Below are 15,571 nucleotides of genomic sequence, written 5' to 3'. Positions count from 1 at the left end.
ATTTCCTTACTGAGTCTTTTTGATGATCCTGTCATCCATCTCATACTGGGATATTTAATTGGCCTCACTTGATGTCATGGTTTGAGATCTCCAAAATCCAATTCCCCAGTCCAAGCCCCTTCCCACATCTCAACCCAGTGTAAGATGTGTTTTCCAGACAATCACACAAGACTCAAAATGGGGGGAAGGGTTATATTACAATGACTGTACAAATAAATATTGTAATACATTATACACACGATCTCAACTATCTCCACCACGACATAAGTATTTACAATCAATCGGATCTCTTCTCCCCTCCAAATAAAAGTCCAGGAGGGAAGAAGGAAAGATCCCTTCCAACTCTCAGGGCAGCAGCTTCTTCAGAGTAGCAGTCTATCTCTCACGCATGCAGCTGTTGCTGGATCTCTGCCAGCACACACGAGGGGATATCCAAACCCCTTGGCCCCGTCATCTTTCAAGCGAGGGGTCTTCTCTTCCGTGGACTGAGTAGCAGGGACAAGCTCGCGTCACCACGTCATACCACGAGGCTCAGGGGTCTTCGTGGCAGTCCCTTTCCTCAGGGGATTCAAATTCCCCTTTGCAGAGCTCTGTGCTCTGTCTCAAGGCTGCTAGCCCCAAGGGGCTCTGAGCCCCCTTCCTCGTGGTCTTACAACATGGCTACCTCTTCTACTACAAACTACAACTTTTTCTCTTCTGGTCTGGTTGTGATATGCTTATATTTTGCAGAGGCGCACATTGTTTCAAATCTCAAGTGTCACCACCCCCTGGGGGTTTACCATTTTATAATTGCAGGGGGAAAACCTGGTTCAAACCACTACACTAGATCTTTTAAAAAACGTGTGTCCATGTCCAGAGCAGTATAGCACTTCTTCCCGCCTCTGTTGCATGACCCTGTGAACAATTCCTTTCTCCCTGTTAAAATTCATCTATGTATATATTGTTAACCTCTTCTGTGTTGACAGTCTTCAAATCTTATAAAAATCTTCCTAATTGCTGAAAATATTAAATGTCACTGGTGCTTAAATCGGTCATTGAGCTTGATATGGACCAGTAATTCAGCTGTCAGCAGTGCCTGTTGACATTTCCCCATACCAGTTTCTTTTCCACCTTTTGATGGCTACAGTAAATTCCATCTTCTCTACTTTAACTGATGGTTTTCTGGCATGGTAACATTTGCTTTACTGTATTCCAGTACAGCTTAATCTTGTCTCATTTGCAGTTGATAAATCCATGTTATGCTTTACCTACTCCACTCCCCACCAACATTCTATATCTGCAGGTTTGCACTTTATTATGTCAACCTTTGAATGAGTCTATGGTTGTCAAACTTGCTGTACTATTTAACTGTCTTCTGTTAATACATCAAAGCCAGCGTTTTCGTGCTCCAGCCTAAGCAAATATCCATAATGTGACAGTTTAAAATTAAAATTTTACCATCTTGACATGTTATTTGTACCAGTTCTGAGCAGGTGATAAATCAAATCTCCTGTAAAATGTTTAATGCTCTTTTAAGTTTTTTCCAGAGATAAAATGGGATGTAGTTGTTTTCATTTCTCTCAGCAGTGCCTGTGTGCATCTTCTTCTTACTGCTGACAACTGAGGTAAAGTGTTAATGTGTCTCCTAAGTCACACCTGCACTGTCTTTTGCTGGTCTTATTACTGCTTCTGGACATTGTCCCAGTTTGTGGCCTGTCCTAACCTTTCTAAAGAGGTTATGAAACCCTCCTTCTCCCTGCTTCTTTTTGTTCTCTTTATAGGGTCTAATTCAGCCTGATTTTCAACAATTTTTAATTAAGCTTTTAAATTTATTTTAGTCCTACTATTTTTTTAATGTAGTGGAATGAAGAATTTGAACTTGGATAATGTAAATTAAGAAAAAAGCAAGTAGAACACAGTTCCATAGCACTGAATAGGCATCACCTGAATTTTGAAATGGATAGAGAAGTTTCCCTTGACTCTCATGCCTGCAATGGCAAATGGGATCATATTTATGAGTGTTTACCTTAAGGTTTTAGAACTTAGCATGATAAAAAGTAAAACAGAAATCATTCATAGAAGAAATAAAGGAAACTTGGTGTCTAATGTGGTGAAAATAAATGGCCTTTCATTATACTGGTATTTATTGTAAAGGGTAAGTTCAGAGTGTTGTTCCTAACTTTTTCAAAATAACACTTTCTGAAGAGTTTTTGAGAGAATGTGACCAACTGATAAACCATACACTACGGGAGACTTTAAAAGAAGTTTAAGCTTATTCCAAGGAAGTCTCCGTAGGTTGGCAGAATGCTAATAGTAACAGTGTACAAAGAATACTTTTTCCTTTTTCTTTTAAGAAACATTCTTGACATTGTGGAAAAAAAACTACAGAAAATATGATGTGCTGATCAAGAGTAAGATTTTTATCTGGAAGTATTGTCAAAAATTCTTGTACAGTACACAACAAATGTGTTTATATTATGGGAAATTACTCCAGGCAGACATGGAATGAAGCTGATGAGTTATACTGCCTGTTTTCCTCAGTTATTCTTTACAAACCAGTATCCACTTTGTTTATGTGATTATTGACCTTTCCTAAAGTTTTAACTTTAGTTTAGTTTCCTAGTTTTTAAAATAAGATACAGGTTTATTTGTTTATAAACAGAGTGTTCACCTGTATTAGGTAAAGTTCTCCACTCAACTACATTGGAAAAAGAAGAAAAAAGGAATTAAGAGTGTCTTGAAATCTTCATGGTAATAGAGGCTCTTAGGATAACTGATTACCTCAAGCTTTAATCTGTTTGCAAAACACCCTTTCTCAAGTTGTTTTCCCATCCCCGGAGATTTTTTTTAAAAAAACACCTCTATCACTTAAAGAGCAAGTGAAAAGTTTGATTAGGAGATACCCCACATATTGTTCCCAGGAGTTATTCAGTTATCTTGGGTCCCATTTCAGGTTTGGGCATGGATTACATCTCATACTATGCAGTACGTGGTGTTTTAGGCATTGCTGAACTGGGAGAGTGTAAAATAAAAACTGTCAACAGAAAATAGTTTGGGGCCTTTTGACCTTTAATTTGACTTTGAAAATTATATTGAAATAAAATTTATCCAGCTCTGTTTAGGGAAATACAGGCTCTGAATGGACAGATTCATTCTGGTGGAGGGATAGGATCCAAACCACTGGTGCCTTTTGGAAATCAGTCAGCCAGGATGCAGTGTAGTCTGCCCCTGAACTAGCCAAGCTTTTGAAAATGTGCTAGACATGATGCCTAAACAGTAGACCCACTGAAGTCTCATCAGGCTTTTCAATTAAGTCTCAGATTAGAAAGCATTGAATTGAATAGATGAATGCTAAACTTGGAGAGAATGACAAAATTTTCATGTTGACATTGAGTTAGAACAGAAGATATCTGAAGAACATGGACAGACAAGAGCCTCTCTGTAGAAGAAAATAATAGTGCTGACACCTTGCTCCTTAAGTGCTTGAACAAATCCTATCTTGAGAGTAAGCCCAAAGAACCAGAGGAGCTCTCTGCTGTCTTTCCCAGCCTATTCCTGAAAAAGCTTGGGTCAAGTCACCCTCTATAGCTGGTTTTAAGAATGCATTTGAGGATGTTAACAACTTTGTTTCAGCTGATATAAAAGAAAATTATCAAAATCAAGTTGTATCTGAAATCTGCTAGCAGTCAAATAGATTCACATCAACAGTATTGGATAATGCAGCACCTTGTGCTCTATATCTGCACAGCAGTGGGGCTCTGGCAGGTTAAAATGCCTGGCTTCTACATGGGGGACTTGCCAGTGAGTGTTCATCAGTGCTTTGCATTGGTGGGGGTGCTGCAGATGCCTCTGGTGTTTCAGGTCCTTGCTGGAGACTTCCAGCAGGTTATTTGCAAGTCAACAGAAAAAATACTTTCTGTTTCACAGACTTTGGAAAAGGACTGTCAGTGTTTCATGTAAATATCTGAGGTAGGTTAGCTAATTCAGAGTGGGAAACAGTACGATGTGCTATTCTTAGTTATACTACTCTAAAACCAAAGGACTTCTTTAAGGTCCTGTGATTTTGGGCAAAAGAATAGATGAAACCTGGTTTTTATTCTTACATTAACATGGAAGCCAGCTTAAGAGATGGAATCATTGGCTGTAAGAGAAAGCATTCATAAATATCACCTCACAACAGCTAGCCAGATATTGTTTTTCTTGTAAGATTTATAGCTTAGCTGTCTTTTGCTCTAATCGTGTTGAACTGCGTGTGTTGTCTTTTCTGAACATATATGAAAACCGCCCAACTATGTGTCAGTTGTTCCTGCAAGGCAAATGTTGTGTTTCATCAAGTAGATGTTTGTGGTGAGACCTGAGACCACCTTGGTTTGTTCCCAGAAGCTGTGAAATGCTGAAAAGTCACTACCTGCCTTTTGAACCATAAAACTGTGCTAAACTGCAGCTTAGCTCAAGTGTTGTCAACATTTTAGATCGATTAGTTTAGGGAAAGAGACAATGTGAAGGTATATGTAACTACATGAAAATAGTTTTATAGGATTTCTTTAAAGCTAATGGTTGATACTATTGTGTGTGTGGATGACTTGCAGAATATATACCTGAGTATATATAATATTTTTACCTGTATAATTGTTGATGCTGAAGGAAAGGAAAATATCCTACACATTGCTGCGGTTTTTTACAACTTTCCTTTATCTCTCTTTTCATTCTTATTCGTTTGATGGCTGGAATTCTGCCTTCCTCGGCCCTTGAGTAAGATGATCTTAGGGGGAGGTGTTCAAACCGCTTACTAAGCTCAGGAAGAACACATCACTCTGATCACTGATATGTTGAAGGATGAAAAATTGCAGTGTTTCCCATCGAAGCTATTTTTCTTCCTAGTATCACTATGGGAGAGTTTAGACAAAGAGCCCACATGAAGACCATACGTGACTATACTGTCTTATGTTTGTATCTGTTTGCAGGAATCTCGGTGGCCTTATTTATTTGGAGCAATCGCTTTTCCTTCGTTGATACAAGTCGTGATTCTACCTTTTCTTCCTGAAAGTCCTCGTTACCTCCTACTTGAAAAGCATAACACAAGTGAGGCAGAAAAAGGTATGACATGTTACTTTCTTTCAACAAAGGCTGTTTGTTAAAGGAGTGCAGGCTGGACATGTCTGATTCTGATATCACACTAAAAGCAGAACTTTCTAATAGGAGAGATTCTCTTGGCAATACTTTTTGTCACCTTTTTTGTTTGTCTCTGTATGCGTAAACATAACTGTTGCTTTGAAGTTTTCACAAATTAAATTCTCCAACAAACCAACCTATATAGCATTATATGTGGTGATACAGACCTAACCAAATCATCCTGCTGTTTTGCGTCAGCCACCCTACGCAGGGGTCATTTGGGAATGAAAGGTGGTTTCAGTTGTTGTGACTCTCCCTTATCTACAGTCTTTGCAGTTTGATTAATAAAAACATAGATTCTGTTCCTACTTTTTTTTCCAAGTAGTCACTGTGTTTGACCTTGTGCTTCTGTAACTCAATAACCTTCGTAAATCTAATAAAAACCTCATACATCTGTTTAACTGAAAATTTCCAGTGCTTCCATGTTACTTCTGTTTCACAGACACAGACCAGAATATTTTGTTTTTACTTTAGGCTCTGGGTATAAAACAATTTGCTTGTGTGATCACAGCTGCTGCATTCTCTGCCCCAGTAAATTTACTATGGTCCCAATATAGCTGAGAGAGTACCGAAAATTTGTTCTTGCTTATTATAGGGACACATTAAAAACAGGAATGTACAAAGAAGGACAGAGTCTGATTATAATACCAAAATATCAAACATAATTGTTTTACAAATTATTCCTAAAAACTTCATTTGAATATAATCCTTAACATTTTCAGTCATAAACTGGTTGCTTGCAAAATTACTTGCAAAGTGTGAATCAACACCTGAAATATAAATTTAATAATCTTTTAGCATGAAATTAATGTAACTCTATCCTGTTTCTTCTCTTATTAAATTAAAAACTGGCCTCTTTTGTTCTGATGAGTGCTCTGAAAAAGAAATGGTGCACTAATGATGAGACTCCCACATTATTTCAGTTTGATGTTGAATGAAGAACTCAGTGATTATTGGAGCCTCAGACATTTGGAGATATAGTTCAGTGCTTAAAAAAATAGCACAAAAGTAACAAGGCTTTGGGGACAGTTCTTTAGCTTTACAGAATTAGCAGAGATTAGAGGAGACAGAGAACAGCTTTTCCAGGGACTGTGAAGGAAAGTGCCGGCCTGCCAGCTGTGGTCAGAGTGCCCAGCAGGGATGCAGGACCCAGAGTGGGGCTGGCTGTTTGGTGAGTAACTTCTGCAGCATCATGGCTGGGCTGGGAAGAAATGCCTTTGGGTGCCAAGTTTAAACTGACTGATTTCTACCTGATAAAATTGTAGATGTATTTTCAGAGCTATGGTTGGCAAAGAGTCTGCATCTGCAATGCTATTGCATAATGTCACACTTGTTATGAGGAACTATTGCAACTCCTGCTACAGTACCTGGAAATTTCAGCACTGACAGTGAAACTGGGCCTCTCATAGGTAGAGTTTAAAAGTTGTAAAAAAATGGCAGTAAAATAACACCACTTGCCTTGAAATTCACACCATTTACTCTTGCTGTTAATGGGCCAACTGCAGTCTGGGATGTTTTCAGCATACATGTTCTAAAAATAATTTGAAAGATAATACAGAGGTATTGGATGTAGGTTTTGGAGTAGGAGGCAGTAGGAGAGCAGTTACCCATGCTGTATTTGGTAGTTGAAGGAAAATGATTTTTGGCTTGCTGATCAGGAGAAGATGGCTTTCATAAGCCACCTTAAAGACTACAAATTTAGATACTCTGAGAAAAATGAAAAGATTGATACAAAAAACCTTTTCAAAGTAACTGCTTGTCAATAGAAGCTTTTGGACTTGATTAATTCCAGAATAAAAAAACAATACTGAGATGTGTTGTAACACAGAGTGAAACTCATTTTGTGTGTAGTCTACAGCAGAATTCACAAAATAGGAGAGTGAATCAACAATCAAGACAAATCATCTGGATGTTTGCATTACCAGCAGAAATGAGGGAGGAAAAGTCTAAGTATTAGGGAGACTAGAGGAGATATGAGTTATTAAAATGCCCTTCTGCTTGTAAGTCATATAATGACAAAGCAGTATTCTCCATTTTAATGATGACTGCAGTAATGCTCTTGAATTATTTGCCTCTTAGCTTAAATCTGCATTTTAATATCGGAAATATGCAACTCTTTCTTCTGACTAAATCCCCTTTCTTTCCCCTAATGGATCAGGGCTATTCATGCAAATGTATTTTTCACTGTGGATTATACCTTGTTAGAGAAATATAAAACAGTGATTTGTAAAAGGTCTGCTGTATCTAATGCAGATGACTACATTAGTCTTTATGAAATACTCTAAAATGTGCATCTATGTCAAAGCTCCTAAAATGGAGCTGACAACATTAATCTTGTTAATTGTTTTAGAGCAATAACATCCAGCGGGATAATGTGGGTCATTGAGCTTCCACAAAGTTTTACTCCTGCTTTGATCCCCCCCTTTTTCTTCTCAGTCTCAGGAAAGAGCCAGACTATAACTACCAAAATACAAGTGGTCTTTTCTCGTAGATGTCTTTAAGGGGAAAATAACAGACTGGAAGGAGGAGAAGGACCAAAATGTGTTGTGTAAGCAATGAAAAAAAATGAAGAGGTGCAGTTAGAGCAGGAAGCATCATGTGTGAGTATAAACCACAAAACAATGAGAGAAGCTGCTCTGTGAACACAGGAGTAGTGAGGCCTCAGCTGAGCGGTGTCTCCTGTGCTCTGTTAGCAGGGATTTACCAGGTCTCCTCCTGCCCCCTTTACAGCAGTGCAGTTGGTGCATGCTCTGGGCAGCTGAGCCCATGTCTGGCCCATCAGCCACACGGATGCCGTGTTCGACTTGTGGTTGTCTGCTATCAAAAGCAGCGTTAACAGCTGAGCTTTGCTCATCTTTCTAGGGGTCATCATCCTTTATCTGAACCCCTGAGGCCAAAAGGAGCTGAACTCTCCCTCGTATTTCTGTCTTACTGCTGAATGTGGGAGAACTGATTTATGTGTTGTGGGAGGAGAAAAGTTAACTGGAGCAATGCATAATCTATAAACCTGATTTACTCAAGAAGCTAAAAGTCTGGTAATGGAGAGAGGGTAGAAGCATCCCAGCTCTACTCCCAGGTCTCATAACTACTATTCCCCTCCCTTGGTAAGAACAGAAGGGAGGCAAATGCCTACTATTTAATTGGTGTGATCCTTCTTCATAATGCTGACCGGACAGCAAAGAAGAAATGGGTATTTAAGTGCTTGAAGAGAAGGGCTTTAGAAGGAGATTGTGGGAATGAAGAGGAACAGGGATAGAAACAGGAAGAAAAGGAAAAACTTACTGCTATAGTTACATCAGTAATTTCCCATCTGAGCTCTAGTAGCTGCCTTTTAGTTGCATGGCAAGTGCACCCCTGACCTGTGACTGTTGCAATGATGCAATATAAATAAAATCAATAGTGATAAAATGGAACACTTTTTATGACTAACAACATTTGTTATAAACACTTTCAAGTGGAGAGCCAAGGTGTCTCTTTTGAAGTATACTGTTACAAGGAGGAAACCTACATTTTCTGTGCAGCTACAGGAGCAGGTCTTGTCAATCAAAAATCGAATTCAGCTGACATCCCAGCTTGCTAGAGAACAAGAATATTGTTATGTCAAATAACTTAGATAAAATGTCATGGTAACATCTGTTGGTGACATGCAAAATCTGTTCATCTAGTATGTTCAGTCATACATTATAAACTCTGTGGTTATGAAAGAAGCATTACAATAGGGATAACAAGCAGTGTAGAATTAAATTCTTAGAAAGATGGATTAGAGTTGATACTTTCTCACGTGATAAGAGAGCAAGGCCATTCCTGATTTAAGAAAGCAGGTAGCTAATTTTTTACAAAGCCCCTCGTGGGACATGGACAGGAGTGATATTAAAACCAAAACCACACCAGCAACAAGTTACTGCAAATTCAGTGACTAAAATGAACTGTTTATGACTGATGACAAGGATATATATGTTTTATTTTTGTTTATCTGTAGGTTTTGTATGTCTGTAAGCATTATAAACTATTCTTATTGGAAAGGAAGAGACAGCTGTGACTCCTACACTTGCTGACTTATGGTATAGGCTCCATCTCAGATGGTTGCTAACTGCCAAAAGCTGGAGTGCTTGTGGTGTGTCTGATTTGTTTCTAAACTTTTCTTAAAATTCCTGTCTTTTACAAAAGATATTAGGTTCACTGGACTTTAATACAACTCTGTTTACCAGCTCTTGTGTTATTTTAGGGTGGCATGTGGATAATTTGTTTTACCTGTACATCTTAGCTAGTTTCAGGTGAACCTGAACAGGCCTATTGATAGTCTGCGAAACCAGACATACGAAAAAGGTAAAGATGTAATCCTTAACTGGCTGATAACTCATAGAAGATATGTGTGTGTTCTTTTCTTAGAAGAGGAAGGAGGTGACAAATGGGAAAAGCCTGAAGTGTTTTGCTTGCAGTTATATTTACTGAGATTTAATCTTAAATTTTGCTATGCTACATGCTAGTAGATAATAAATATTTTGCTAGATTTAAATAGCATTATTACATTTAAATCTCTCCTAGCAAGATACATCTAAATTATTCTTCTGGCTATCCAGTACTCTAATGAAATTAGTCATATGTGACAATAATTAGTTTTTTTCATTTTATCAATTATTTTTGTGTTGGCATGGAGTTATGACAGGGAAATTTCTACAGTCAATTCAAAAGCATTGAGGTTGGGTGAACTTTTACAAGGTACCCCATATGTCTACTGCTGCTCAGAACAGCAGCCAGCTTTATAACAGTGTGACACTGTGAATGCATCCATGGGAAACAGATGACAGTAATACTCACACAGCTTATTTGTATTATTTTTGTTTGTTTGTTTTTAAAGACATAAGCCCAAACTACCTGTGACAGCTTCTCTCTTTTTCTACCTCCTCTTGCCTGAGGCTGGCTCTATTCTCTAAACCATGCAGTAGCATTTTGATCCACTAAAATTTCTTCTCAAAGTTTACATGCTAATTCTGTCTGTAGGATAACAACTGCTTTTTTGCACAATCCTGGAAGTGCTGTAGTGGAAAAAGCATTCTCCATGTAGTTGAGTAGTTGAGTTCTTGAGTGTCCATCTTCAGTTAATTTAAAGGACTGATTGGTTTTAAAGATGGTACTGACTGATTTTGTTCAGATCTTTGAACCGCTTTCAAATGCTTCACCTTCACTTAGCCAAGAAGAAAAAAAACTAGTGGTGTAAATGGAAGTGTAAAGTTTCCCCTTGACTGGAACTATCAACTTGTTTTACTGTTTATAAAGACAGCATCCCAAGATTCAAAAGCTGAGCATCTAGAACCTTATGATCAAAGGGAATTAAATAGAAATCTGGGAAAGGTCTAAAAGTTGCTAGAACTTCAACTCCTTAGATGGCTTTAAGTGCTACATGAAAATAAGACTTCCCTATACAGAGAAGCAGACAGTCACGGAGGGAAATGAGTCATTGCAGTAAGGAGAGGAACGACTGCTGTGCTTCTCAGTGACAGCAATGCAGGGGTTTAGAATGTAAAATGAATAAACCGAACATCATACATTGAAAGACCTTTGAGTTTTCCCATCTCCCTGCTAATGCAGAATTTATTTCTGCATTAGTTATGTATAAAATTGAGATTCTTATGGTACTGAAAACTGGTAATGGAAGAAAATTAAAGATATAGCAGGAAAACGTTTTTCCAAGTAGATTGAGTACCATCTACTCAAAACTATGTATGTATAGCATAGCATTTTCTTAGATTTTCTTGACTTGTTGGTAATTTCAGCAAAGCTTTTGATACTGTCTCTCACAGGATCCTTCTGGACAAAATTTCCAACCCACAGCTGGATAAACACATCATGTGGTGGGTGAGCAATTGGCTCATGGGTCGAGCACAGAGGGTAATAGGGAATGGGGTAACATCACACCGGCCACCTGTCACTAGTGGGGTTCCACAGGGCTCCAACCTGGGCCCTGTGCTCTTCAACATCTTCATAAATAACTTGGAGGCAGGACTGGAAGGGACACTAAGCAAATTTGCAGATGACACAAAACTGAGAGGACCTGTTGACTCCCTCAAAATCAGGGAGGCCTCACAGAGAGATCTCGACAAATTAGAAGATTAGGCAATCACCAACCATAGGAAGTTCAACAAGAGAAAGTGCTGGATTCTGCACCTGGAATGGGGCAACCCTGGATGTTTGTACAGACTGGGGAATGAGATGCTGGGAAGCACTGCCACGGAAAGGGACTCAGGAGTCCTGGTCAATGGCAAGTTGAATATGAGTCAGCAGTGCCCTGGCAGCCAGGAGAGCCAACCATGTCCTGGGGGCATCAGGGAAAGCTTTGCCAGCCAGTCAAGAGAGGGGATTGTCCTGCTCTGCTCTGTGCTGGGGCATCCTCACCTTGAATATTGTGTGCAGTTTTGGGCACTGCAATATAAGAAAGGTATTAAACTCTTAGAGAGTGTCCAAAGGAGGGTAATGAGGATGATGAAGGGCCTTGAGGGGAAGCCATATGAGGAGTGACTGAGGGCACTTGGCCTGTTCAGCCTGGAGAAGAGGAAACTGAGGGGAGACCTCATTGTGAGGGTAAGAGGAGAGGCAGGCACTGATCTCTTCTCTGTGGTAACCAGTGACAGGATCCAAGGGAATGGCCTGAAGTTGTGTCAGGGGAGGTTTAGGTTAGATATTAGAAAAAGGTTCTTCACCCAGAGGGTGGTTGGGCACTGGAACAGACTCCCCAGGGTCACAGCACCAAATCTGACAGAGTTCAAGAATTTTTTGGATGATACTCTCGGGCACATGATGTGACTCTTGGGGATGGTCCTGGAGCCAGGCCAGGAGTTCGACTCAATGATCCATGTGGTCCCTTCCAACTTGTCATGTTCTGTGATTCTGTGAATTTTAAGTATCCATCAAAGTTGCCTAGTGGCATCTCTTGACTTAATGCCACAGAGGGAAGAAAAAGAAATCAGGTGTCTATCTTTTTCCTGCCTTGTACTTGGTAATTTTTGAAATTGCAGGTTTTTGATTCCCGGTCCCTCTAGAAATACAGCAAGATCCCTTGTGCAGAAAAGACAGATTGCTTTCTTTTTACTTGACTGCACCTATATTTTTGACTTGTGTGCCCTGAAGTAATGCTGAAAATTCCAAGGACAGGAAAAATAAAGAAATTTGTGCACTGACCTAATTTACACTGATAAACCAGATGCTTAAAAATCGGAGAGAATCTTTTCAAAGAAGAGTATGGTGATATATGTCTGGTTGCTTGCATCTTTACTTGAATTTTTCTTAATCAGTGGTCTCACAGTACTGAGGAAAGGGTATTTTAAGCACAAGACATTGATTTTATCATACCATAGACACAGATTGTTCTATTTTTACATTTCTTAACACTGTCTTTAAATACATCACACTCATTTTAATGAGTGCTTAGCATGTTATTTATTAAAAAACAGGTAGTGTCATAAGGAGAAAACTACAGCTTAAAATCTGCGTTCTGAGGTCTGAATTTGTTAACTCATTTCTGATTGTACAGTCTGTGTGCAAAGATAAATCTTGTGCTGTTTCTGAGGGATTTAAAAATTTTGACCTCTCACCAGAGAGAAACTGGTTATCGCAATATATGAACGTTATGAATTGACTCAACACCCAGAGGTGGTTCATCCCTCAAAAAAACCCATCCTTGTTAAACAGTCACATAGGGCCCATTAAAATGCATTAGAAGCACTAAGTGCCTCAGAAAATCTTGGCCCAGAGCACAAGTTAGTTCCCTGTGTCACCAGACTGGGGGCCAGGCAGCATGTGCAGTGTTGGGCATTCACCAAAGTGACAGAGAGGGATGCTCCAGAATGGCCACCGGTTCATTCGTGTGACCTATCCCTCAGAACTTTGAAATGCCACTAATTGGCCTTTTCACCTACTGGGTAAATTTCAAATTTTGTAACTTCAAAACCTAAATAGAGTCTGGACATTTTAACCATGACTAGTCAGTTTCTTTGGCTTTCTTCACCATCCAAGTCCTTTTTATGATCCAAAAGGATATAAACTTACTAAAAAATGTGGTCATTTATTTATATGCGCTGTTATGCAAAGCTGTGGATAAAAAAAATTCATTTGGCTCTTAGGAGAACTTAATTAACTTATTCATTTAATAAAAAAAACAATTTAAAGTGACCTGCTGAGTAAGGGATTGTTTTGAGAGTTAGCATCCTACTGGGTTGCAAAGCCTTGTTGCAGGGGTATGTGTAACATAATTGTTTCTCTACAGTCATTGTGAGATGATGAGTATTTTAACCATCTCTTAAAAATCCAACCCCTGGGGTATGTTGATGAGATTGAGATAAAATATCAGCATATACAGTATCTTTAAAACAAAGCTGGTGGAGATACACCACATGCATTAGGAGATATCTGTTTGTAGTACACCTAGGAGGAGGTGTGAGATGGAAAGCTTTTATTTTTCACAGTGGAAGGATATCTCAGTAAGTCGTTGATGTGCAATATTAAATTGTATGTTTCTAGGGAGATGAGGGTTAGTTGGTTGCTTACATTTGCCATGTAAATTTGCTCTTGTGTCTCCAGTATTGACAAATAGAAAGTCTTGAACTGCTTTGGGTAATTCTTTCTAATATTAATCATCTTGACATCTTGAATTCTTGTCTATATGATAGTAAAAACCAGAAGTAACATAAAGAATAACAGCTCTTTCTTTCAAATGTCTGCCTTTTCTTGGTTTACCAGACTTTCATAAGTTTTTACATCTTACTACTTCTCTGTCCAATCTATCTCCAGCAATGAAGTCAGCTATATTGTTAGGCAGCAAAAGTAGCCAAGTCAAATAATATTTGGAGCTGCTTTGGTATTAATGTTTTTTTCAAATTACACAAGGTTTTTACTCTGCACTGGACCTTAGGCCATATTATATATGAAATAATATGAGAGATCTTGTAGGGAAACAAATCATTTATATTCTTATTGCAGTTTCTGAGACCAGTAGCAGGGATGAGCTAGATTGTGCCCAGAGCAGAATGATATTGTTGGCAGAGGAATAATTAGGTTGTAGCCCATGTATGTCTCCTGTTTGTGTAACACATTTCCATCTCAAAGAAACAAGTCTGTTATAAACGCACCTAGTGCCAAGCGTCTGGCCTAAAGCATATTCCTCTCTTTGTAGCATTTCAGAGATTCCTTGGGAAAGATGATGTTTCTCATGAAATAGAAGAAGTTTTGGCAGAGTCTCGAGTCCAAAGAAACACCAAGTTAGTGTCGATACTTCAGCTCCTGAGAACCCGCGCTGTGCGATGGCAGGTCGTTACCGTGGTCGTCACCATGGGCTGCTACCAGCTCTGTGGGCTAAATGCTGTAAGTGTCCTTCAGGCCATGGCATCTCCTGGGATGCTTCTTTCCTTTAATGCAAGGTTTGGACTATACCATTCAGCAACCTCTGACTTTCATTTTTTGGCTCTTTCTTACTAGTAGTGATTCTGTGACCGTAGCACATGGGAATGTCCACAGAAATCTGTATTGTTCAGACTTTTTTTTTTTTTTTTTGGATCAAAAAAAGCATGAGAGAAGCCATATTGTGTTAACTTAGAAGGAATACATGAAAAGGTAGCACAGCAAAGAAAGTGTGCACAGCTTTCACTTCTGATACTCAAATTCTCTGTTTCTGGTCTGATATGCCCCATGTTTATCCATAGTCTTTTCAGTAGCCATTTCAGCTTTCATTGGTTCAGTTCTGTACTTATAGAAGTCAGCAAAAGTTCCTGTAAGTGATTTTAAGAGGTTGCATTGCATGTTTGATTTCGTTGTTGCTTCAGTATTCCTGTCTTGGAAAGTGGAGCAAGAGAGGAAAAAGACATTAAACAGTCAGTAGGGAATCCTACTGACTATTAATGTGTCAGAGGCTAAAGGATATCAGAAGTCTCCTTTTGCATATGTCTGAGCCTATTTTACCAGTTATGAGAGGGTCACAGGACAGTTTACTTTGGAAGATCCCTTCATCTGGTCCAAGCCCTTGCTCAGAGCAGGAGCGACTTCAATGTCAGCTCAACGCTTTGTGCAGTTAAGTTTTGAACATGTTAAAGGGTGAAGAGTCCACAACCTCCCTGAGCAACCTGTACCAGGTGTTTACACCACTTACACAGTGAAAAACGGTTTCTTTATTTCCAGCCAGAGCTATCCTTGCTGCAGCATGTTCTCATGAAGCACCTCAAAGAGAAAGGGTTTTTTGTCATAGTTCAAATGTGCTACTTGCTCATATGCATGAAAGGCAATATTATCGCTGCTGCAAGGACCTCTCACTGTGGCTCTGCAGCTATTTTTTTCCCCAGGGCTAATGACTCTATATGCTTTTGTATCTATAAGCACTAGTTCAGGCTTATCTCAGGTATATAGCTATATCTCATAGTCTTAATACTCCAAATAC

At 39.1% G+C, this 15,571-nt stretch overlaps 1 protein-coding gene across 2 annotated transcripts in view; it reads left to right on the top strand.

Moving 5' to 3' along the window:
* SLC2A9 (solute carrier family 2 member 9) overlaps positions 1-15,571 on the top strand; it is a 78,648-nt gene that overhangs the window by 24,327 nt on the left and 38,750 nt on the right. For both annotated transcript variants that reach the window (XM_027642945.1, XM_027642944.1), the window contains exons 6-7: positions 4,944-5,076; positions 14,318-14,505. In XM_027642945.1, the coding sequence (XP_027498746.1) occupies positions 4,944-5,076; positions 14,318-14,505 (321 nt within the window). The remainder of the gene's footprint in view (positions 1-4,943; positions 5,077-14,317; positions 14,506-15,571) is intronic.

This window comes from Corapipo altera, unplaced genomic scaffold, assembly GCF_003945725.1.
Source record: "Corapipo altera isolate COAL_440 unplaced genomic scaffold, ASM394572v1 22, whole genome shotgun sequence".
Lineage (NCBI taxonomy): Eukaryota > Metazoa > Chordata > Aves > Passeriformes > Pipridae > Corapipo > Corapipo altera.
The sequence above is the reverse complement of the archived record's forward strand: the minus strand, read 5'-3'. Positions and strand labels throughout refer to the sequence as shown.